The sequence below is a fragment of the Bos javanicus genome, chromosome 10 (assembly GCF_032452875.1).
Source record: "Bos javanicus breed banteng chromosome 10, ARS-OSU_banteng_1.0, whole genome shotgun sequence".
Lineage (NCBI taxonomy): Eukaryota > Metazoa > Chordata > Mammalia > Artiodactyla > Bovidae > Bos > Bos javanicus.
This window is the reverse complement of record NC_083877.1, coordinates 102,350,915-102,377,478: the sequence shown is the minus strand read 5'-3', so window position 1 is coordinate 102,377,478 and position 26,564 is coordinate 102,350,915. Positions and strand designations below refer to the sequence as shown.

At 40.8% G+C, this 26,564-nt stretch overlaps 1 protein-coding gene across 2 annotated transcripts in view; it reads right to left on the bottom strand.

Annotated features, from left to right (window-relative positions):
- The window catches only part of GOLM2 (golgi membrane protein 2), an 86,237-nt gene that overhangs the window by 18,273 nt on the left and 41,400 nt on the right, over positions 1–26,564 (bottom strand). For both annotated transcript variants that reach the window (XM_061429717.1, XM_061429718.1), the window contains exons 5-8: positions 22,608–22,752; positions 22,232–22,312; positions 3,705–3,803; positions 2,594–2,764 (exon numbers count right to left, since the gene is read on the bottom strand). In XM_061429717.1, the coding sequence (XP_061285701.1) occupies positions 2,594–2,764; positions 3,705–3,803; positions 22,232–22,312; positions 22,608–22,752 (496 nt within the window). The remainder of the gene's footprint in view (positions 1–2,593; positions 2,765–3,704; positions 3,804–22,231; positions 22,313–22,607; positions 22,753–26,564) is intronic.

The window sequence follows — 26,564 nt, the reverse complement described above, 5'->3', positions numbered from 1 at the left end:
CTTGTGTTTCTTCCAGTCCAGCGCTTCTCATGATGTACTCTGCATATAAGTTAAATAAACAGGGTGACAATATACAGCCTTGACGTACTTCTTTTCCTATTTGGAACCAGTCTGTTGTTCCATGTCCAGTTCTAACTGTTGCTTCCTGACCTGCATACAAATTTCTCAAGAGGCAGGTCAGGTGGTCTGGTATTCCCATCTCTTTCAGAATTTCCCACAGTTTATTGTGATCCACACAGTCAAAGGCTTTGACATAGTCAATAAAGCAGAAATAGATGTTTTTCTGGAACTCTTGCTTTTTCCATGATCCAGTGGATGTTGGCAATTTGATCTCTGGTTCCTCTGCCTTTTCTAAAACCAGCTTGAACATCAGGAAGTTCACGGTTCACGTATTGCTGAAGCCTGGCTTGGAGAATTTTGAGCTTTACTTTACTAGCATGTGAGATGAGTGCAATTGTGTGGTAGTTTGAGCATTCTTTGGCATTGCCTTTCTTTGGGATTGGAATGAAAACTGACTTTTTCCAGTCCTGTGGCCATTGCTGAGTTTTCCAGATTTGCTGGCATATTGAGTGCAGCACTTTCACAGCATCATCTTTCAGGATTTGGAATAGCTCAACTGGAATTCCATCACCTCCACTAGCTTTGTTCGTAGTGATGCTTTCTAAGGCCCACTTGACTTCACATTCCAGGATGTCTGGCTCTAGGTCAGTGATCACACCATCGTGATTACCTGGGTAAACATCTCTAGTGACACTGTGAAACTGTTCTAGAGAACAATCTGGCAATTTGTAACAGGAGCTATAAAGTTAGTCAAGTACTTTGCAAATTCAGTCAGGAGATTATACTTATAAAAGAACACTCAGAGTAGAAGCAGGAAATAATTTGAAATAAAAGATAATCATAGTCATGACTGCTAACGTCAGACACTATGAACTAATTTAAAAATCAATTAAAGAGCAGAGCTAGATGAACTATTATTATTACCTAAATACAATGGAATATATGTATATATCTTTATGTGTATATGTATGTGTATATATATATTTTAATGACAACTACATAACCATTTAATAAGTTAAAACACATGTAAGAAATAATGTCAAAGTAAATCACAAAACAGTGCTCACACTGATTTCAACTCTCTGTGTATATATTGAAAAGAATTCAGAATAAGATTTTAAAACTCTTTTAAAAAGGAATTGTAGGGAATTCCCTGGCAGTCCAGAGGTTAGGACTCTGTGCTTCCACTGCAGGGGGCATGGGATGGGCATGGGTTTGATCCCTGTTCGGCGAACTAGGAACCTGCATGCCACATAACATGGCCAAGAAAAAAACTTGTAGAAAGTAGTAATTTTCCAGTCACATCTACCCAAAGACTGGTTGGGAGGTAAGAGAGTGATAACAATTTTTACAGAATAAACTGTAAGTAGAAGAAAATCTTAAGTGATCAAATTAAGATATTTTATCTTAGTAAGATTCTGACCTTACCATACACATCTTTTTGTTGAGCTAAAAAGTTTTGAAGCCAATCCTCCAACAAGATTTGGAGGAAATATTTTTTCACTGTATTTAAAGTATTAGCCATATCCTTGTAAACACAGACAGTTTTACATAGTATTTCAGTCAAGGTACATGGATAGGCTTTAAAACATCAAGGAAGGAAAATCAGTTAAATGTAAATAAACTATATGTTCATATAGATGCAGAAATACGAATAATTGTCATAAGACCGATTTTAAAATATAACACTGTGCAGATCTCACCACACAAACAACCCGTGCACGAGTAAATGCCTAAACGCTGCTCTGAAGAGCTGCTGCCATGGAAGCCGTCCTTACAAGTAAACAAAAGCAAAGTGGAGCTCCCAGACATTCTGTGTGTTCAGGAGTTGAGGCAGGGAGGTTTAAACAGCAGAGGCAGTGCAAAGTACAGTTTAGGAGAGCCGGCCGGTTCCTAATTCTGTCAACTACCAAAATGTTTTCTTCTACAACTTGAAAATCTACCAATTAGAGGGTTATGCAAATAAACAGGTATTTCCACTTATCATAATCAATATCTCTGAAACAATTAAGCAGTCAAACCTTATTACCCAGTACTATGAATCTGTTCCATTTTTTTTTCAATTCCCTCCTAAAACCTAAATGAAGCAAATTGCAACTGGAAGGAACGGAAAAGCAAGCAGCACTGAGCCTTCTACCACGCAGTCTTTATTACTTCCAGAACCCATTTTTCAAATCTTGATCTTCCCTCTCTTCTAATCAAAGTTTCATTTACTAGTTTAACAAAATATTATCTTTTCTCACTTCTCAAAAAATTTTCACATTCGTAAGAACTGATAGCATTTTAAAAAATCAACTCACCTAAATTTATTTTTAATGGAGAACAAAAGAAGCTTTTGAATGTGTTCTTTAGAATATGTAAAATCTACTTTTCTTTAAAATTTTACCACCATTATACTTTCTCTTTATATGTGTAAAACTTTACTATATATTCATTTGTTAGAGATTATAATAATGAAGATGCAAATTGAGCCTTGTAAATAAATATATTTAAAGAAATCTTTTCAGCATAATACTTATCAACTGATTCTTACTTTGCTTCAATTTATGGAAATCACCAGCTCGATCCTTAGTAGCCTGCTTTAGAACTTCTGCTTGAATTCTGGGTTCATTCTCCAAGTTAGGGCCTGGAATTAAACGCTGGAGAGGATTGGAAGGATTCTGTTTTGAAGTTCTAGAGTTTCCATTGTGGTTTATATGAGAATCTAAGGCAAAAATAATCAAATTAAGGTCATATTTTGCATAAAAATTTCATAAGACCTACTTGAGAAAAGTAAGACACACTGTTATCTGATACTGGGTTAGCAGGTAGGTTTTTTTTTTTTTAAGCTTTATTTTATTTCTTTAATCAAAGCTTATAACCAATGTGATTTTAGTTGTGTGATGTTTACTGACCATTCCCAGGTAGATATCTTTAGTGCTGATTATAAACTCATTCGCCAACTGTATGCACTGTTTCTCAGTCACTCACTCTCTGAGACCTCAGGGACCAACGGAAAGGCAGCGATATCTGTATCTTCCCTCCAAATTCCAAATAGCTGTCAGAAATCTCCAAAATCCATAAGGCTTTTAGAACTTCTATTCTCAAAGCCATTTTCATCTACACAGTGACACACTCCTGATTCTTATTAGTATCTCCTGGATATATCTTTTCTTTCCTTCACTTCTCTTTTTAACTCATCAAATAATTGATTTAGATCTTTATTACAATGAATTTTATTCATATCAATTCTCATTTTAGGGGAACATTCCTGTAAAACTAAGTATTCAGTAGAAAACAAATAGAAAAGTAGAGAGTAGGGAGCTGAATATAGATGGATCTCTTAACTTTAGAAGGCCTCTGGGAGACACACTTGAACACATTCTGAAGAAGGTACATGCACGCACACCAGGAGTGTTGAAAGGGAAGGCAGTCCAGAGCGGCAGGACAGACAACTCTTCTGCTCTTAATAGTCCATTAGACAAAGTTAATTTTATAATGATTTCTCCCTGAGCTTTTATCAGTCATTTGACAATACATAATGTTAACTAGAAGAATGAATGATACTTCACTGTGCTCCTGAATGACATGTTTTATTCCCTATATAACAATATGTAACCAGTACACTGATTTTCAAATGGAATTTTAAGAATAAGACTTCATACCTGGAACCATATTTGGGGAGAGAGGTTGTCCAGTTGGAAGATGGGAGATTACTTGATGACTTTCATATTGAGAAAAGGAAACAGGGGGTTTCTTTAAAGCTAAAAGAAAAAAAAAAAAAGAGATCCATATTATTCCCAGTAATATTATGGTTTATAAAACCAACCACCATGAATGTATTTACACTGCATTAATCCTATGATGCTTATTCTAATTTTGTAATTCTTATAGTTGGTATATTAACAATTTATGGTTACTAATTGGAATATTGTACCATCCATAACAGATTTTGGTGATCAATAAATCTGACCAGAATACAAGATAGGAAATCTGTCTTGTTCACCACTACCTTCTCAATACCTAGAATAGTGCCTGGCATATAACAGGAGCTCAATTAAAATTTGATGAATGAATAAATAAATGAGTCTCTTCAGATATAGTGAAAACTTGTTGGGATTCTCTTCTCCTGTAAGAAATGAAGGCAACAGGCAAACAGGTTAATTTTCACTCATTGCACCACAACCTTGGGCAGCTTAATGTGACAGAAAGGCAGAGAACAAGATGAAAACTACAGAGAAGGGAAACAGATAAAGAGGGGAGAACTGAAAGTCATCTATGAACACCCAGATGTTCAAGCTGGACTTAGGAAAGGCAGAGGAACAAGAGACCAAATTGCCAACATCTGTTGGATCATTGAGAAAGCAAGAGAGTTCCAAAAAACCATCTACTTCTGCTTATTGACTACACCAAAGCCTTTGACTGTGTGGATCACAATAAACTGTGGAAAATTCTGAAAGAGATGGGAGTACCAGACCACCTGACCTGCCTCCTGAGAAAGCTGTATGCAGTTCAAGAAGCAACAATTAGAACTGGACATGGAACAACAGACTGGTTCCAAATTGGGAAAGGAGTACGTCAAGGCTGTATATTGTCAGCCTGCTTATTTAACTTATATGCTGAGTACATCATGTGAAATGCTGGGCTGGATGAAGCACAAGCTGGAATCAAGACTGTTGGGAGAAATATCAATAACCTCAGATATGCAGATGACACCACCCTTATAGCAGAAAGCGAAGAAATAGAGCCTCTTAATTAAAGTGAAAGAGGAGAGTGAAAAAGTTGGCTTAAAACTCAACATTCAGAAAACTAAGATCATGGCATCTGGTCCCATCACTTGATGGAAAACAGATGGGGAAACAGTGGAAACAGTGACAGACTTTATTTTCTTGGGCTCCAAAATCACTGCAGATGGTGACTGCAGCCATGAAATTAAAAGATGCTTACTCCTTGGAAGGAAAGTTATGACCAACCTAGACAGCATATTAAAAAGCAGAGACATTACTTTGCCGACAAAGCTCTGTCTAGTCAAAGCTATGGTTTTTCCAGTAGTCATGTATGGATGTGAGAGTTAGACCATAAAGAAGGCTGTGTGCCGAAGAATTGATGCTTTTGAACTGTGGTGCTGGAGAAGACTCTTGAGAGTCCCTTGGACTGCAAGGAGATCAAACCAGTCAATCTTAAAGGAAATCAGTCCAAAATGTTTATTGGAGGAACTGATGTTGAAGCCAAAACTCCAATACTTTGGTCACCTGATGCGAAGAACTGACTCATTGGAAAAGACACCAATGCTGGGGAAGACTGAAGGTGGGAAGAGAAGGGGATGACAGAGGATGAGATGGTTGGATGGCATCACCGACTCAATGGACATTAGTTTGGGTAAACTCCGGGAGCTGGTGATGGACAGGGAGTTCTGGCGTGCTGCAGTCCATGGGATCGCAAAGAGTCGGACACGACTGAGAGACTGAACTGAACTGATCTATAAGATACAGTTATGGCCCATTTTATTCTTCTAAAACTTTGGTGTGGCAGATACGATGCTTCATGACCCTATTTCATTATATTTTTCCTAGGCATAGAGGAAGATTAGCCTTCCTTATGGTTACAGGCCATGAAACTGGGTTCCAGTCATGAGAATGTAAGTGAAATTGAATGTGCCTCTTCTAAGTGTGCCAATAAAATCTCCTGTGCAAATCAACTACAATCTCTCTTCCCTTCTGCCACAAATTTGGAGGCTACCTATGAAAATGGTGGCATCAAATAATGTAAGGAGACATAGCTTGGAGGAGAGCTGCAACGAGAGTCATCCAACCTGCATCAGACCGCAAAGTGAACATTTACATAAACAAAACTTTATTGCTTTAAGCAACTGCAATTTGGACATTATTTGTTAATACACCACCGCCTTGTCAATCCCATCTAGTATGCTTGGGTTATTTTTATAATCCTCAAAGTTTGTTTCAGTGACTGTATTTCATCATTTTTTTCATTATTTATTGTGTATTTATTATTATATAGATTTCCAAATTTAAGGGCCCAAGAAGCTTAAAATGCACCCTAATACAGCAACCCATTCAAAGTTACAGAAAGCTGAGGTTTTCTGTATCTCACTGGCTGCCCTTTCCTTGTTTGTATTCCCAGCTGCAATGCTCAACACCCACATCTGTACATAAGGCAACTGAGCAGCTGACACCTTTAAAGAGCAGTACTTTGAAGGCCTAACAACACAATTTTGACTTGCTAACTGCCTCTGAGGACACTAAGCATCTAGTAGATATACTGGGAGGAGGAGTCAGTCACAATCTACAAATCTGTCAATCAGTGCTGGACCCCAGCTGGCCTCAGTACTATATAAACCAAAGACAAAAGAGGTACTTTCAAGATTAAACAAGAAGTGATCATACATGTTACATGTTCTTAGGTTATGCAATAATCCCTCCTGCTCAAGAGCAAGCTGACTATTTGGAGGAGAAACTATGCAAATTTACATAGGTAGAAAGAGCTGGATTAAAAAGAGCCTTTACATATGGATTTGATACCTGGTTGGGCAACTCTGCGGTGCAGCGCAGCCCAAAAACAAAACCCAGCCTTTATACACCATCCCCATCCGCCAGTGTTCAGAACCGATAGACAGGCGTATCTGCGGGTACTGCCTGTTCACCTCCACACCACTGCAATAAAGCGATTACAGCAATAAAGCGAGTCACATGCAGTTTTTTGGTTTCCTAGGACGTATAAAAGCTATGTTTACATGATACAGTAGTCTATTAAATGTTCAGTTGTGTTATGTCTAAAAAATCAATGTACACACCTTAATTTTATTTATTTTTGTTGGCATTTTATTTTTTTTTAATTTATTTATTTATACACCTTAATTTTAAAACACTTCATTGCTAAAAAACATTAACCGTTACCTGAGCCTTGAGCAAGTTGTAATCTTTTTGCTGGTACAGGGTTTGAAATATTGCAAGAGGTACCAAAATGCGACACAGAGACATGAAGTGAGCAAATGCTGTCGGGAAAATGGCACTCACAGATTTGCTTGACACAGGGTTGCCACAAACATTCAATTTGTAAAAAACACAATCTGTGAAGTGCAGTAAAGCTAAGCACACTAAAACATGGCTTGTCTGTACTAGAAACCACACAGTCATCCCTCGGTATCCGCGGGGGACTAGCTCAGGACACCCCTACCCCACGCTCAAGTCCCTGAGTTCTCTTTATCCACGGCCCTCTATCGGAGGGTTCACACGACCAGAGTGTAGGCAGCACACAATCCCGGGCAGGGTGGCTCCATCGACGAGGAGTCCAAGGACACAACTGTGGTCCTATGGAGCCTTGTGAGTGTGATGCGAATACTACATTTCCATAAAAGTTCAGAAAAGTAGAGAAGCAGGAAGAGATGTAAAATGAGCTGCAATTCCCCTACTTAAAGATAAGCACTGCTACCCTTTCAAGATTATCTGTTTTGTTTTTTCCTGTACATTACACAATATACCTTAAAATTATGATACTATTAAATATACTATTTTATAATTGGGTTGTTTAATATTTTATACATATTTTTCTGTGCCATCTCAATTTCTTCTATAACATTCCTAAATGGTATCATAGTACTGAATCAAAACTTCCAACTTCACAGGTTTGACTTGAAAGATCTGGGTCAAGGATTGCCACAGTACTTCACAGGGCCATCTGCATCAGTAAGCTAATTGGTGGACAGACTTTTTACTACTGAGGAAAAAGTAATGTGCGTTCTGTAAATACTTTGGGTTCTATGCTTTTGCTTTGACTTTTTTTACTCTCCTAGAAAAGTTCCTTCAAAAAAACACTCTAGTCTTGCTTTTTTTAGGGGAAAGGTGATTTATTTACACCCAAGACAAGATAGAGGCTTTCCCAGGAGCCAGAACTAATAGCTACAGTTAGTGGTACCAAAAAAAGGTGAAGATCCAAAAAATTACTAGTGGACCTGGACTACTAATCTTGCTCTGCAGTTTTGTATAGAGTTTCAGATATTTTTTCTACACATATACAAGTATCTAATTTTAATCACAAAAATGAGATTCTATTGTACTTGCTCCCTTGTAACCTGCTTTTTTTCATGAAAAAAAAAATCATAGATATATTGGGAATTCCCTGGCAGCCCAGTAGCCAGGACTCCACACTTTCACTGCCGAGGGCCCAGGTTCAGTCCCTGGTTGGGGAACTAAGATCCCACAAGCTACACAGTACGGCCAAAAGCAAGCATAGTTATACGTTAATTAAAACTAGTCAACATCATTTTTTTCAGGACTATATACCACATTTTATGGATAGAACACATTTAATGACCTAATAAGCTTATCTGTAACATTTATATGGTTTTAAATTTATCATGATAAATAATTTTATGGTGAGCATTCTTGTATTTTATGGTGAGCATTCTTGTAACTAGATAGAGTAAATTCTTAGCTTCCCTGGTGGCTCAGAGGATAAAGCGTCTGCCTGCAATACAGGAGACCCAGGTTCAACCCCTGGATTGGGAAGATCCCCTGGAGAAGGAAATGGCAACCCACTCTGGTATTCTTGCTTGGAAAATCCCATGGATGGAGAAGCCTGGTAGGCTATGGTCCATGGGGTCACAAAGAGTCAGACACGACTGAGCGAGTTCACTCCCACTAAGCACTAGGTTGATGACTATGTGCACTTCTTTAAAAAATTAAGAAAAACTAAATAAATGTGAGCTTGAAATAAATGTGAGCTAAAGTATGGGGAAAAAATCAGACATTGAAAGACTGAAAAGAATTACATATAATATTAAAGTTATTTGTACATTACGATCCTTGGAGAAGGGAACGGCTACCCACTCCAGTATTCTGGCCTGGAGAATTCCACGGACTGTATGGTATGGGGTGGCAGAGTCAGACACGACTGAGCAACTTTTACTTCACTTCATATATTACGATGTATTTTACCCAGGACCTCTCCACAGGGGACCACAAAGAGCCAGGGGAAAATACAGAAGGCAAGAGAGCACTGCTGCCACCAGGTAATGCCATTACTACACTGCTAAATATACATCACTGAGAAGACCATTATCAAGGAAGATTACCAAAGATAAACAGAAGCAAAGAGGAACTAAACAGCCTCTTGATGAAAGTGAAAGAGGAGAGTGGAAACAGTTGGCTTAATACTCAACATTCAAAGAACTAAGATCATGGCATCCAGTCCCTTCACTTCATGGCAAAGAGAGGAGGAAACAGTGGAAATGGTGACAAACTACTTCTGGGCTCCAAAGTCACTGCAGACGGTGACGCAGCCGTGGACTAGGACACTTACTCCTTGGAAGGAAAGCTATGACCAACCTACATAGCGTATTCAAAAGCAGAGGCATTACTCTGCCCACAAAGGTCCGTCTAGTCAAAGCTATGGTTTTTCCAGTAGTCACGTATGGATGTGAAAGTTGGACTATAAAGAAGACTGAGCACCAAAGAACTGATGCTTTTGAACTGTGGTATTGGAAAAGACTCTTGAGAGTCCTTTGGACTGAAGGGAGATCAAACCAGTCCATCCTAAAGGAAATCAGTCCTGAATATTTATTGGAGGGACTGATGCTGAGGCTGAAGTTCTAATATTTTGACCACCTGATTTGAAGAGCTGACTCACTGCAAAAGACCCTGATGCTGGGAAAGATTGAAGGCAGGACGAGAAGGGGACAACAGAGGATGAGATGGTTGGATGGCATCACCGACTCAGTGGAGATGAATTTAAGCAAACTCCAGGAGATGGTGAAGGGAGGGGAGCCTGGCATGCTGCAGTCCATGGGGTCACAAAGAGTCAGACATGACTGAGTGACTGAACAACATAAAAATGATAAAACTTGTTTAACCATAAAGACAGGATACAAAGCCCCTAGAGCAGATAGCTTTTATCCTACCACTATGATACTGGGTTTTGTATTTTTTTTAATAAAGGAGAGCTATTGATTTGGAAATTCAATCATTCAACAATAGTTATTACGTGTCTACTATATGCAGGGTCTCCCTGGTGGCTCAGTGGTAAGGAATCCCCCTACCAATGCAGAAGATGCAGGTTCAATCCCTGGGTTAGGAAGATCCCCTGGAGAAGGAAATGGCAACCCACTTCAGTATTCTTGCCTGGGAAATCCCATGGACAGAGGACCCTGGCTGGCTACAGTCCATGGGGTTGTAGAAGAGTTGGAATGACTTAGTGGTAGACAAAACAGACCAAGTTATAAAACAACAAATGAATTAATAAGTATCTATAGCAATAGATAATGCAAATGTCAGAGTAAAAATGTTATGCCTGAAGTAAAATAGGGACGTGTGATAAAGGGATATGTAATGACGACCCTATATGCAAGGCAGCAAAAGACACACAGATGCAAAGAACAGACTTCTGGACTCTGTGGGAGACGGCGACGGTGCGATGATCTGAGAGAAAGCACCGAAACATGTATATTACCATGTGCAAAATCGATGACCAGTGCAAGTTCTATGCCTGAAGCAGGACGCTCAAAACCGGCGCTCTGGACAACCGCAAGACGGGGTGCGGGGGGGAGGAGGGGCGTTCAGGACGGGGGACACGTGCACCTGTGGGTGATTCACATCAACGCACGGCAAAAACCACCACAATACGGTAAAGTAATTAGCCTCCAATTAAAATAAATTCATTAATTTTTTAAAAAAGAGTAGTGGATGTTCTATTTTAGATGCTTGGTCAGGGGAGGCATTTCTGAAGACCTCTTTGGGCAGAGGTGGGAGTGAAATGTGAAGACTATCTCAAGCAGAGATCAGCAAGTACAGAGGTCCTGAGACAGAAGCATGTGCAGCAGCTCTGAGGAAACGCAGGGAAAGCCCTGAGACGAAAGCACAGCAACGAAGGCAGAGAGGAGAGCAGGGCCCGCATCAGAGCCCAGAACAGTAAACAAACGTCAGATAGGGGAGCAGGGGCTGAGGGCTGGGATGAAATGGCAATTTCAAGGGAAGCAACAGCACTACTACCTATGACAAGAGTAGCTCCCATTTTCTGAAAGCTTAGTGTGAACCAGGCTCTAATCTCATGTCGCTCTCGGAGCCACGTGAGGCAGGTAGTGCCTTTCACAGATGAGGGACGGAAACTCAGGACAGCAGAGATGAGACACACCTCCTACTTGACTTAAAAATTCAAAGCAGTCATTTCTGGAGAACCTGGCTGATAAGCTTACCAAGTAAGTAAGTGAAGTCGCTCAGTTGTGTCTGACTCTTTGCGACCCCATGGACTGTAGCCCACCAGGCTTTTCTGTCCATGGGGTTCTCCAGGCAAGAATCCTGGAGTGAGTTGCCATTTCCTTCTCCAGGGGATCTTCCCAACCCAGGGATCGAACCCAGGTCTCCCGCATTGCAGGCAGACACTTTAACCTCTGAGCCACCAGGGAAGCCCAAATAGGAACAGGAAAAAAAAATTAACAGAAAGTTTAGGGTTAATCCTCCTCGACTTCTCTGCTAGCTCTCAGCTGCAGCCTCTACTTGGAGAGTCAAAAAGAAACTGGCTTTGCTTTTCACTCTCATTTTCTTATTTCAATGGCAGAGCAACAATCTTTCTCGTCTCCTGACTGACAGGCTTCACAGGCCAGTGCCTGTGACTCCGCAGGAGGAAGGGCGCTAGGAGGCAGTGGAGTTCAGCTCTAGCAACACCACAGTGTTACAGCGATCACCCTGACACGGGCGTCCCCGCGGCTCAGGGGCAGAGAATCTGCCTACCAGTGCAGAAGACGCGAGTTGGATCCCTGGGTTGGGAAGATCCCCTGGAGAAGGAAATGGCAACCCCCTCCAGGATTCTTGCCTGGGAAATCCCATGGACAGAGGAGCCTGGTGGGCTACAGTCCATGGAGTCGCAAAAGAGTTGGACACGACTGAGTAACTAATACAACAACCCTGAATATACTGAATACAGGGATGGTACCCAGGAAGTCGTATCTATTAATAGTTCCAAAGGTGGTTCTGTTGCACAACTAAGAGAATAAAAGACAGCATAAAAAGCATGGGCTCTGGAGTTAGACCAGGGTTCAAATCATGGCTCTATAATTTATTAACTGTAAGACTCAAGTGCCTAGTTTCTTAAAGCTTGATGTTTCATCTGAAAAAAAGGAATAATGCTATTTGCCCTACATGATTAAAGTGAAGGATAAGTCAGAGTATTTGCTAGTATATTATGACAGATGCCTAGAAAATAGGTGTTCAACATATACTAAGTATTTAGAGTTGTCAAAGTTAAGCTATATCATTAAAATGAAAAAAAGAATTCGAGATTCAAGTTGAAGGAAACAAAAACATTTAAATGTAAAACTATCAGCCCTAACCAAATTATTGACCTGCTGATTACATAGCTTGCATACACTTAGGAATCTTGATGAATGTTTACTTAATGTTTTTGGAACTTCAAGAAACTCTGATCAATAATTACCCATTAAAATAGTAATTCTGAAGCATGAACATTAAATACAAAACACTGATGTAACATCCTTATCTTGTTCTCTGTACATGAACAGATATAACATGCCTGTAACTGCTGAAATATTGGCCAGTGAGGCCATCTCAGCCCTCTAAGAAACATACGTACATGTCTACAGAGACTAATAAAATGATGTTCTCATATGGCTCTGTAGACCTGGCCTATGAACTGAAATTCTTTCACATTGAAAAATCCATTTATACAATTTTAAAAAGTAATATGAATTTCAATCTCAAAAACGACAGAATGATCTCTGTTCGTTTCCAAGGCAAATCATTCAATATCACAGTAATCCAAGTCTATGCCCCGACCAGTAATGCTGAAGAAGCTGAAGTTGAACGGTTTTATGAAGACTTACAAGACCTTCTAGAACTAACACCCAAAAAAGATGTCCTTTTCATTATAGGGGACTGGAATGCAAAAGTAGGAAGTCAAGAAACATCTGGAGTAACAGGCAAATTTGGCCTTGGACTACGGAATGAAGCAGGGCAAAGGCTAATAGAGTTCTGCCAAGAGAATGCACTGGTCATAGCAAACACCCTCTTCCAACAACACAAGAGAAGACTCTACACTTGGACATCACCAGATGGTCAACACCGAAATCAAATTGATTATAGTCAGACAAAGATGGAGAAGCTCTCTACAGTCAGCAAAAGCAAGACAGGAGCTGACTGTGGCTCAGACCATATACTCCTTGTCGCCAAATTCAGACTTTAACTGAAGAAAGTAGCAAAAACCACTAGACCATTCAGGTATGACCTAAATCAAACCCCTTATGACGATACAGTGGAAGTGAGAAATAGATTTAAGGGGCTAGATCTAACAGACAGAGTGCCTGATGAACTATGGATGGAGGTTCATGACATTGTACAGGAGACAAGGATCAAGACCAGTCCCAAGAAAAATAGATGCAAAACAGCAAAATGGCTGTCTGAGGAAGCCTTACAAATAGCTGTGAAAAGAAAAGCAAAAAGCAAAGGAGAAAAGGAAAGATATACCCATTTGAATGCAGAGTTCCAAAGAATAGCAAGGAGAGATAAGAAAGCCTTCCTCAGCAATCAATGCAAAGAAATAGAGGAAAACAACAGAATGGGAAAGACTAGAGATCTCTTCAGGAAAATTAGATATACCAAGGGAACATTTCATGCAAAGATGAGCACAATAAAGGACAGAAATGGTATGGACCTAACAGAAGCAGACGATATTAAGAAGAGGTGGCAGGAATACACAGAAGAATTGTACAAAAAAGATCTTCATGACCCAGATAATCACGATGGTGTAATCACTGACCTAGAGCCAGACATCCTGGAATGTGAAGTCAAGTGAGCCTTAGGAACCATCACTACGAACAAAGCTAGTGGAGGTGATGGAATTCCAGTAGAGCCATTTCAAATCCTGAAAAATGATGCTGTTAAAGTGCTACACTCTATATGCCAGCAAATTTGGAAAACTCACCAGTGGCCACAGGACTGGAAAAGGTCAGTTTTCATTCCAATCCCAAAGAAAGGCAATGCCAAAGAGTGCTCAAACTACCACACAATTGCACTCATCTTACACACTAGTAAAGTAATGCTTAAAATTCTCCAAGCCAGGCTTCAGCAATACATGAACTGTGAACTTCCAGATGTTCAAGCTGGTTTTAGAAAAGCAGAGGAACCAGAGATCAAATTCCCAACATCCACTGGATCATGGAAAAAGGAAGACAGTTCCAGAAAAACATCTATTTCTGCTTTATTGACTATGCCAAAGCCTTAGACTGTGTGGATCACCATAAACTGTGGAAAATTCTGAAAGAGATGGGAATACCAGACCACCTGACCTGCCTCTTGAGAAACCTGTATGCAGGTCAGGAAGCAACAGTTAGAACTGGACATAGAACAATAGACTGGTTCCAAAGAGGAAAAGGAGTACGTCAAGGCTGTAAATTGTCACCCTGCTTATTTAACTTCTATACAGAGTACATCATGAGAAACGCTGGGCTGGAAGAAGCATAAGCTGGAATCAAGACTGCCGGGAGAAATATCAATAACCTCATATATGCAGATGACACCACCCTTATGGCAGAAAGTGAAGAGGAACTAAATAGCCTCTTGATGAAAGTGAAAAAGGACAGTGAAAAAGTTGGCTTAAAGCTCAACATTCAGAAAACGAAGATCATGGCATCCAGTCCCATCAATTCATGGCAAATAGATGGGGAAACAGTGGAAACAGTGTCAGACTTTATTTTTTGGACTCCAAAATCACTGCAGATGGTGACTGCGGCCATGAAATTAAAAGATGCTTACTCCTTGGAAGGAAAGTTATGACCAACCTAGACAGCATATTAAAAAGCAGAGACATCACGTTGTCAACAAAGGTCCACCTAGTCAAGGCTATGGTCATATATGGATGTGAGAGTTGGACTATAAAGACAGCTGAGTGCAGAGGAATTGATGCTTTTGAACTGTGGTGTTGGAGAAGACTCTTGAGAGTCCCTTGGACTGCAAGAAGAGCCAACCAGTCCATCCTAAAGGAGATCAGTCCTGGGTGTTCATTGGAAGGACTGATGTTGAAGCTGAAACTCCAATACTTTGGCTACCTGATGGGAAGAGCTGACTCATTGGAAAAGACCCTGATGCTGGGAAAGATTGAGGGCAGGAGGAGAAGGGGACGACAGAGGATGAGATGGTTGGATGCCATCACTGACTCAATGGATGTGGGTTTGGGTGGACTCCGGAAGTTGGTGATGGACAGGGAGGCCTGGTGTGCTGCGTTTCATGGGGTCGCAAAGAGTCGGACACGACTGAGCGACTGAACTGAACTGAATATGAATTTCTACTGCTACCCATGACATAATAACTAGTATTGGACTTATCCTCTCTCACATCCTGAACAATTCTTAATATAGACAAAATATATAAGCCTACTGTTTTCAGGCACTGGACAACCAGCAGCATAAAACCAATCCTTGAAAGAAGGGATATACATGAGGTGAACAGTCTCAGTAAGTAGAGGAGGCAAACTGGGTTGCTGAGGTGGCTGGAATTTGTAGGACAAAACACTATAGAGAAAGGAGTGGTGAGCAGTGAGACGGGGACAGAAATCTGCAGGGATACTCCCCTTGGGTCTCTGACCAAGGCCTGGGCCGTGACTACACAGTGTGAAACTCTATCAGACCTAACATACAGTGCCTGCTGCATGGTTGAGAGCTGAACAAAAACTAACAGAGGTCAAGAAGTGCTTGGAGCCAACTGGATCTCTGAGCCAGCCACAGTGCAGGGTCTTCACTGAGCATCAGACACATTCAAATGAGATGCTACAAGTCCTACTTTCAAAGTAGAGATCACAGCTCAGAGTCAAAGGCCATGTCCTTAAATAACAAATTCAACACTTACCTGCCCTTCTTCTCCTCTCAAACATCACTGTAATGATCTCTTTTTTTTTCATGCTCTCTTTTTAATATTCTAAAAATATTTATTTTTTAAATAGATATTTTATAAAATTACCTTATGAAATTTTGAAACCAACATTCAAAACGTTTTCAAAAGGTTATGTAAGGGAAAGACACCTTTCTATCGCTGCCCTCAGTCTTCTTCCGCAGAAACAAACCCAATTACCAGTTTCGATCAGCACTAACCAACAGGATTTTCTGCAGTGATGGAAATGTCCCATACCCATGCTGATACAATAGCCAGGAGCCACGGCGACTGCTAACTACTTGACGCGTGGCTAGTATGACCGAGGAAGTGGAAGTGTAGTTTCACTCAGTGTAAGTAAACTAAAACACATTCAGTCGTGTCTGACTCTTTGCGACCCCATGGACTGTAGCCCACCAGGCTTCTCTGTCCATGGGATTCTCCAGGCAAGAATCTTGGAGTGGGTTGCCATTTCTGCTATCTTCTCCAGCAGCTCTTCCCAACCCAGGGATCGAACCCGGGTCTCCCGCATTGTGGGCAGACACTTTAACCCCTGAACCACCAGGGAAGCCCGTTACTCAGTTTACTGAATTTAAACAGGTACATGTGATCAGCGGCTAGTGTATTGGGCAGTGCACATCTAGAGAATCCTCTGAGACCAGCAGTCTTCTAGGTTGGCTACACAATACAGTCACTTATGAAGCTGCATCTCACATCAGATCACAATAAACGTCTCTGGAGTGGGACTCAGACATGGGTCATTACTTTTTTTTACCTTACCATGATTCCAGTATATGGCCAAGGTAGAAGTCTTCTGTTATAGAAAATCACTTATTTTTTAAATAGAGTAGCTCTACCTAAAGTCTAGTCAAGGCTATGGTTTTTCCAGTGGTCATGTATGGATGTGAGAGCTGGACTATGAAGAAAGCTGAGCGCCAAAGAATTGATGCTTCTGAACTGTGGTGTTGGAGAAGACTCTTTGAGAGTCCCTTGGACTGCAAGGAGATCCAACCAGTTCATTCTGAAGGAGATCAGCCCTGGGATTTCTTTGGAAGGAATGATGCTAAAGCTGAAACTCCAGGACTTCGGCCACCTCATGCGAAGAGTTGACTCATTGGAAAAGACTCTGATGCTGGGAGGGATTGGGGATAGGAGGAGAAGGGGACGACAGAGGATGAGATGGCTGGATGGCATCACTGACTTGATGGACGTGAGTCTCAGTGAACTCCGGGAGTTGGTGATGGACAGGGAGGCCTAGCGTGCTGCAATTCATGGGGTCGCAAAGAGTCGGACACGACTGAGCGACTGAACTGAACTGAACTGACAAATCTCAGCATAGTATATCTTCTATGTATATAGTGTGTCTGGAGAATAGATATCTGGGAAATGGATATCATAGTGTATCTGGGGAAAAGAGACAGGATTGGGATCTGGAGGGGACAAAGGGAGGCTTCAATTTATCGGTTATGTCTTTTTCCTTTAACAATAATACCAGTAACAGAAATATCTGAAACAAATGTGGCAAGATGTTACATCATTTTTTTGTTTTTTAATTTTTAGAGGCAGTAGATCCTTGACTATTCATTATATTATTCTCTATGCTTTTCTGTATGTTTGAAACGTTTCTAAATCTAAACTACAAGACTCCTGTAAAATCTTGTGACTACCTCCAAACCAACATGAAAAACAAACCAAGCCCATTAAGATCTGGCTCCCTGCCTCTGGAAGCTGAGAGGCTGAAGCAGCAGGCATCACGCTGAGCACAGGCGCGTGCGACACCCCCGGGGCCGCTGCAGAGCTGCATCTTAGGGCGGCTCAGCAGTGCTCTGCTGTGGTCTCTAGTGCAGCCCTGGCTGTCGTGAACAAAACCGCCACCCACACCTAAGAGTCGGCTTTTAATTTACAAGGATATGCTCTTTTCTCCACTTCCCTCTGTGGGGTTACTGCTCTGTAGTCTTTAGGGACTCCACATACACACCAGAACTTGTACTGGTGTAAAGAATTATTACATACATTACTTCAGGGAGAAAAGACAATACTCAATAAAAGGAGTGACAAGGAGATAAAAATATGTTTCTAATGATATAAACACTCGCGGCCATAACAGTGGCGGCTGGGACTGATAAATGCAGCACAGGCTGCACACCAGGCACTACTCTTGGTGGCGGTGGTTTAGTTGCTCAGTCGTGTCTGACTCCCTGCAACCCCATGGACTGTAGCCACCAGCCTCCTCTGTCTATGGGATTTCCCAGGCAAAAGTACTGGAGTGGATTGCCATTTCCTTATGCAGGGGATCTTCCCAATCAAGGGATCAAACCTTTGTCTCCTGCTTGGCAGGGTGATTCTTTACCACCAAGCCTCTTGTGGTGCTTTGCATTTAAACCTCACATCCACCCTATGAGGTTGAAACTGTTACCATCCTATCTCATTGATAAGGATAAGGGCAAATAAATGGTCACATGCCTTTGAAAATACAGAGCCAAGGGTTTGAAGCCAGCAGTTTGACTCTAGAGACCACTGCCCCGCCGCTAAGCATATTCTGGAAATTCAACCATACACATTCATTGGGACCTTGGATGTGCAAGGCATGAGCATACTGCATGCTCAAGGCACAAAGACACAGCACGGCTTTCCTTTGTGTTTGCTCTGACGGACTGTACGGCTCAGAGTTTCTTTTCACCAGTGACTGTATTAAAATAGTCTTTATACTCAAAATACTTCTGTAAAAGCACCAACAGTCCAGAGATTCAAAATTAATCCAGAAGACTTCTGGTTCCTGGGTCTGCATATACGGAGCTTAGAAGTTGCCACTCTAGCCTAACAACAAGGAAACAGCTAAAACAGGTGGAAAAATCAACAGCTCTTCTGGGTCCATAAGAAAGAGGAAGACACAGGGCAAATTGCAACCATCATATAAGAGGGACAGGCAAATACAGGGAGTCTTGGCTTACAGGAGAGACTAGTGAAGAGAAACTGCCACAGAAGCCAGTGCCAGGGCAGGGAAATCTGAACTGTACCTGGTTAATTGCCAGAGGTTCAGTATGGATAGCTCAGAGTTAAAACTCTAGGGGGCCCAGTCACATAGGGGGCTCCCACAAAGTTAGGGAATTTACTCCAGGAGTTCAAGTAGATTCCCAGGTAAATAGTGGAGAAAACCCCCTGAGGGTTGGGGGAGGGCAAAAGGAAACAAAGCATTCTGTTCCTAATAAAGTCTGCTCTTTGCAGAAACCAGTTAAACAGCACCTAACTTGCTAGGGCATTATCAGAGTCTAAGTGTCCTACCGAAGGAAAATACCCAACTCTAGCTCCCTCAAGCCACCCTGTCCCACCTGAGAGGGGAAGGAAAAAACTGAGAAGCCCTTGTGAAGTTCAGAAGCCAGAGGCACAGGCTCACTGAAAGGCTGAGAGCCAACCGCAGAACAAGAGAGAGCGTCCCCTCCCCACAGCTCACCAGCAGGGCTGCGCCCCTAGCGTGTGTGCCACGCTGAGGCATCAAGAAAACCCACAAGGCACACTGAAAGGCACGGAACGCTCTGCGAGCTTCAGAACAGACACGGCAGGAATGGCGGGGCTATCAGCCCGGGAACGCAAAAGAACTGCAACTACGACGCTAAGAACTCCATCAGATAAAGTAGACAGCATGCAAGAATAGATGGGCAATCAAAGTACAGAGATAGAAATCCTAGAAAGAATAAAAAAGAAATACTAGAGATCAAAAACACTGTAACAGAAATGAAGAATGCCTCTGATGGGATTATTAGTAGACTGGACAAAACTGAGGAAAGAAGCTCTGAGTTAAAGGATTTATTGATAGCATCCTCAAAAACAGAAAAGCAAACAGGACAAAGACTGGAAAAAAACAGAACCAAATACCTAAGACAACTATAAAAAGTGTAACAAGAATACCAGAAGGAGAAGAGAGAAAAGAACAGAAGAAATATCTGACATATAATGACAGAATTTCTGCCAAATTAATGTCAAACACCAAACTACAGATCCAGGAAGCTCAGAGAACACAGAGCAAGATAAATGCCCAAACACACAAACAAAAAGACTACTTCACAGCATATCATTTTCAAATTACAGAAAATCAAAGATAAAGAAAAACTAACCCACTGGTGCACTTTGGTGGGAACATAAACTGGTGCAGCCACGTGGGAAACAGTGGCGGCTTCTCAACACCAAGGGCAGAGCTCGCAGGCGACCCAGCAGCGCACTCCAGGGCAGACACACAAACAGCAGAGCCACGGACTGAAGAGAGACATGCACCCTAACGTTCACAGCAGCATTATTCACAAGTGCCAAGATACGGAAGCAGCCTGAGCGTCCAAAACCAGATGACAGACAGAGAAGATGTGGAGCGCGCGCGCGCGCACACACACACGCAGGAACACTACTCAGCGTGAAAAAGAGTGAACGTTTGGCATCCGCAGCAACGTGGATGGACTTGGAGGGCACCAAATGAAGCCAGAGAAAGAGAAATACTGGGTGATGTCACTTACATGTGGGATATAAAAATTACAACAAACCAGTGACGAAAACAAAAAAGAAGCAGAGAAGCAGACTCAGAGATACAGAGAACACTCTAGTGGTCACCAGTGGGGACAGGGAAGAAAGGGGGCATACCAGGGTAGGTGGGACAAGATAGCTATTTTATGGGATTATATGTAATCATGTGGGTGAAACTTATGAAAATTATAAAGCACTATAGAATTTAAAGAACCTTTCATTTAATTTTTAAAAAGTAAGCACAATATAAAGAGATTAATCAACCTAAACCTCAGTGAATCTAGGACTAGGGTAAGTACTGCAAAAATTCAGAAGAATACATGGTCCTTGCCCTCAATATTTCTTTAACACCTAAGCCAGTGGTTCTAAAACATTGGCAAACACCAAAACCACCTGGAGAGCTTGTTAAAATGCAGACTGTTCGGCTACATTCCAAGAATTTCTTATGCTGTCCGTCTGGAATGGGACCTAAGAATATGTGTTTCTATTAAATAAGTTCCTGGGTAAGGCTGACACTGCTGGTTCAAGAACCAACTTTAAGAATCACTGGAGTATACCTATGGCTGATTTATGTTCAGGTTTGACAGAAAACAACAAAATTCTGTAAAGCAATTATCCTTCAATTAAAAAATTAAAAAAAAAAAAGAATCACTGGATTACTTCATGGCCTTACAAAAAAAACATGCTCATCCTTACTCCTTATTTATAAACTCATGTTCTTGCTCTTGCCCTGAACTTTACTTGGAGGGAATACACTGTGAACTGGCAACTCAAAAGAATATAGATATGAAAGAATTTGAGAAGATGGCGAAACTATGCAAAGGAAAGGACTAACTGCTTTTGCCTTAAGAGTCAAACATATTTGAACTTTTTCTTGATGGCTCAGAGTTATTGTTCATGATAGTCATGCTGTGTTCAAGCTACTTATGTTTATTAAAAGTATAAGTAGTTTATTTCTTTCAAGCTAAATGTTCCTAGATTGCAGTGCTGTTGATATTCATTCATTCATTTGGACCTTAGACACTCAGCAATTTCAGCCACAATGAGCTAAAACTACAGAAATAATCATGGAGATTGCAAAGGAATGAAAACAGCAAAGAAGAACCAAAGATATGCTGTTACTTCCTATTTTTCATAATAAACTGGAGTCAGCATGGAAGGGTATCTACGATAGCTAAGAAACAAACATAGAAATGGTAAGGAAACCGAGAGACATGAAAAAACTGCATGGGATTAGGGCAGCAGCAGTGACACAGACCAAACAGAAAGAAAGCAGCAGACATACTAATGAAGAGATATACACTGAGCAGAAGTGGCCGTAAGAGAAGGAAAAAAGTGAACAAGCTGCTTAAATTGTAGGGTGATTAACTGAAAAGACATGCCAAGTCCTAAAAACCTATATAAGGGTATTATTCTGCCATATTAAAGAATACCAACACCACCACAACCTGGGAACATTTAGCCTGAAGGAAAGAAACCACATATACTTTTAGTAAACATAAGCAGCTTGAACATATAGCATAACTGTCATGAGCAATAACTCTTGAGTCATCAAGAAAAAGTTCAAATATGTTTGACTCTTCAGGCAAAAACAAGTATTTTATACACTTTAGCAAAATTTTCCATAAAAATTATATCTAAAACAATTATATTCTGGGAATTAATAGGTAGGTAGTTAACTAAAAATAGTGGTCCCCAAGATACATATGACTTTTCTCAGATGTTACTCAAAAAAACAACAGTCACATGAAAAATAAGATGATTGCTTCAGTTAAAATCCAGTAACTTTTACTTACCAACAGGAACATCTTCAGCTTTTGCAAGGTCATTCTCTTCTATTCCAGGCATGCCTGCATCACCACCTCGTTTGATTTGTTCTGCTCAAGTAATAAAAACATAATTCTGTATTTTTCCTTACATACAATGAAGGAATGTAACAATCAGTTTGTAAAGCAACGGGCCACATCGAATGAGTATCTATAAATCTTTCTATGGATACAGCTATAACTCTATGGACTTATTATTTTTTTCTTCTCTGTTAAAGTATTCAAATTTGAAACAGATACCTAAACATAATGGAAGAAAAATCAAACAATATTCTTTATGACTGAAAATGTTCACTTCAAAGTGAGAAGAAGTCAATCCCCTCTTAACACAAAATAATAGTAATACCTTTCCCATGTGGAATATGATGGCTTGAGGGTTCTTCATTCTTGCCTGCACCGTTCTCAGCAACTTCTGGAATGTTTTTAGGCACTGCATGATTGTCCGTATCCAATTCATTTCCACCTTTTGATTCAAACTTGTGGGCCTCTTGCTGTGAGATTAAGATTTGCTAACAGTAAGTATTTTTCAGCTCAAAATGTTAAACTATTGACACAACTAAATATTAGTTGTGTTAACTAAATATTCTGAAACAGTTCATTTTTTTTGAAATACATACCATGGGTCCAAATTCCAAATACTTAATATTTTGAAATAGTTCATTTTATTAACTAAATGTTAATATTTAGTTAATATTAACTAAATATTCTGAAATAGTTCATTTTTTTGACTAAATATTCTGAAATAAACTAAATATTCTGAAATACATACCATGGGTCCAAATTCCAAACACTTAAGAGATGTGGGATGTAATATTATTTTTTTGTTCAGTTTTTATACCTAACATGAAGTCAAAGAATAAGTTTTTTTTTTTTTTAAGTCTCTAATTACAACAAATGGCCTAAAATGTTAGGCAGAGATAATGCCCTTTGGCTATGCTGAGGGAGTGACTCAGTCAGAAGAGTCTTGCTGAGTGCTGGCTGCAGAGGCCTGGGGGAGCATTGGTTCTGTACGGCATGTTTTAACCAAGCAGGAGGGCAGACAGCAGGAGGCCGGCACCCAGGGACCCCTCAAGTGGGATCGATGGCTGTCGACACTGGCAGGTTCTTCTCCCAGCAGAAACAGCAAGGTGGAAAACAGGCAAAGTCTTGCCAGGTGCACCGGCCACTCAAGCACAGAAGGATGGCAGAACAGTACACAAGCCAGTGCTCCCTGTAACCTACCTCACCTGACCATATCGCCTTCTGGGAAACCTGAATCTTCAGTTTATGATTGTTGCTGCTGCTGCTGCTGCTAAGTCGCTTCAGTCGTGTCCGACTCTGTGTGACCCCCATAGACGGCAGCCCACCAGGCTCCCCCGTCCCTGGGGTGTTCCAGGCAAGAACACTGGAGTGGGTTGCCATTTCCTTCTCCAATGCATGAAAGTGAAAAGTGAAAGTGAAGTGGTCGGTCATGTTCGACTCTTCTCGACCCCATGGACTGCAGCCTATCAAGCTCCTCCGTCCATGGGATTTTCCAGGCAACAGTACTGGAGTTGGGTGCAGGTTATGATTAAGCCTGATTCAATCCTGTGGGTCCCAGTTTTCTCTTAACTGGTTGAGCTGTCTCACGGAAAACTGGGAGAGGGACGGAATCAAGTACACACTCTTGGGTTGCCATATTAATATTTAATGCATAATAATATTAGCATTAAATGCTTTGCCAACTCTAAAACGCTATGCAATGTAATCACTGGTAACATTATAAAAAAACAACAGTACTACAAGATCTACAGGAACTCTAGAAACATAGGAGCCAAACGGTAAGAATTTGTCATAATAAAGAAGAATGGGCACTTTGACCATCAAGTGTAGGTATTCCAGTGTACCAGGCAATACTTCTGCCATGTCTCCTAGTTTGCAACTTGTTTTCAAGCCTGTCCTCTAGTACAGATAAATGAATAGTTTTAAGGAAAACAAAATAAAACTGAGGCTTAAAGAAGTTATATAGTTTGTTCAAGATTACAAAGCTGGAGAAGTATGGAAAGGGATTCAAACCATCTTTCTTACTCCCACAGGATTTGGGAACTTGATAAGCTATAGCCAATTTTCAGAGCTTAACTGCTGATGTGTGAAATGATAAACTGAAATTTCTGAACATATCAGTATAAAGGCCAAAGGTGAGAAAATCTGTGAGGTACACAACCTAAGCCATCCTGCATCTCTGTGCATTTTCGCTATAATGCCACATTATAAGGCAACTTCCATAATAAGTACTCCACAGCTTTATGATATGGATAAAGCAAAGAAACAAAACTTAAAAGTCAACAAACTACTCGTCCAAAATACTTCTCCGTTTAAAACAGTTAGCAAAGATATTGTCCTTTGATTCATTATTAATGCAATAGTTTTCTGTGAATGGACAATAATAAATACAATTAATAAAATAGGATGGCTTTCTAAATTCAATATTGTTGATTTGGTAAGGGGGCCACCTAGTTCTTTTTTAAATATAGTTTTTACTCTGAAATAATTTAAATTTATAGAAAAGTAATTACCAATCACTCAATTTCCCTTAGTGTTAACATCACATTAGCATGATACATTTGCAAAACTAAGAAAACAACATTAGTACATTATTAACTAAACTCCAGCCTTTATTTAGATTTCACTACTTTTTCCATTAAGGCCTTTTTCTGTTCCAGCATCCAATCCAGGATATTATACTGCATTTATTTAATTAATTTATTTACTTACATTTTTACTACATTACATTTAAATACTCAGGTCTTCTTAAGTCTTCTCTGTGCTCAGTCGTGTCCAACTTTTTGCGACCCCAGGGACTGTAACCTGCCAGGCACCTCTGTCCAGGGGATTTCCCAAGCAAGTATACTGGAGTGGACTGCCATTTCCTTCTCCAGGGGATCTTCCCAACCCAGGGACAGAACCTGTGTCTTCCACGCGTCCTGTGTTGGCAGGAAGATTCTCTACCACTGAGCCACCTGGGAAACCCAAGTCTCCTCTGGTCTGTGACAACTTATCTTCCTTTGTGATAGCATGAAAGCAGTAAACAAATGACTGTGGCTGTGTTCTAATAAACTGTATCTCTAGACATTAAGATTTCAGTTTCTTACAGCTTTCCCATGTCATAGAATATTCTTTTGATTTTTTTAACCATTTTAAAAATGCAATAACCACTTTTTTTGGCCGATGGGCAGTATGGAAAAAAAAGGCAGGAGGTTGCAGTTAGTTTGCTGACCCCCTCCTTAGAGTAATTTCTAAGACAGGCATGTACTTGGTTAAAAAAAAATCCCTGAACACACCTTATGCTTGTTTCTTATAGCTTATAATGGATTTGTTCCTATGAAAAACAACTCAGATTTCACAGAATCAAGTCGTGGTAGCTGAAGGGTAGGAACTGAGGGTGAGGAGCAGAACGAGGCGCTGGTGTGTCATCCTAGAAAGACGTTCTCTTAAGAGAACTTAAGGTTAAGCACCTCCATTTCTCTCCACCTTGTTCCATTTAGGGCAGCATAAGGGCAAAGAATGGGACAGGATATTAGTTAATTAACAATATAAAAATAGGCTAAAATAGAAGAGCAGAAAGAGAGAACTACACTTGCCAAGAGAAAGGAAAAAGCTGATATATACACTTCTTGGGAGAAGAGAACAAACTTATCCCATTTATATGATGGGCTCATAATACCACAGTTCCATCAGCAAGCCTCTGGTCCTCTTCCTTTTGTGTTCTATGCTGCTCCTGCTGCTAAGTCACTTCAGTTGTGTCCGACTCTGTGAGACCCCATAGATGGCAGCCCACCAGGCTCCCCCATCCCTGGAATTCTCTAGGCAAGAACACTGGAGTGGGTTGCCATTTCCTTCTCCAATGCATGAAAGTGAAAAGTCAAAGTGAAGTCGCTCAGTCATGTCCGACTCTTAGCGACCCCATGGACTGCAGCCTACCAGGCTCCTCTGTCCATGGGATTTTCCGGGCAAGAGTACTGGAGTGGGGTGCCATTGCCTTCTCCATTTGTGTTCTATAGGGTTGGTCAAAAGGCTCGTTCAGGTTTTTCTGTTAAGATCTTACAGAAAAAGCGAACAAACTTTTGGCCAAACCACTGCTATGCCCCTCTGCGCACGCAGGGTCCCGGCAGTGTCTGCTGGCTGCCCCGGGGCCTCAGCCCCACTAAGGCAGCTCACTTGTGCCTGCCATCTCCCCGTAACCTACCCCATGTCTCTGCAAGGAAGGCTGAAGACAGACAGCAGCTGTTTCACTTTATGGGTAAAAAAAAAGATGCTCTCAATATCATGTTGCAAAATGGTGAAA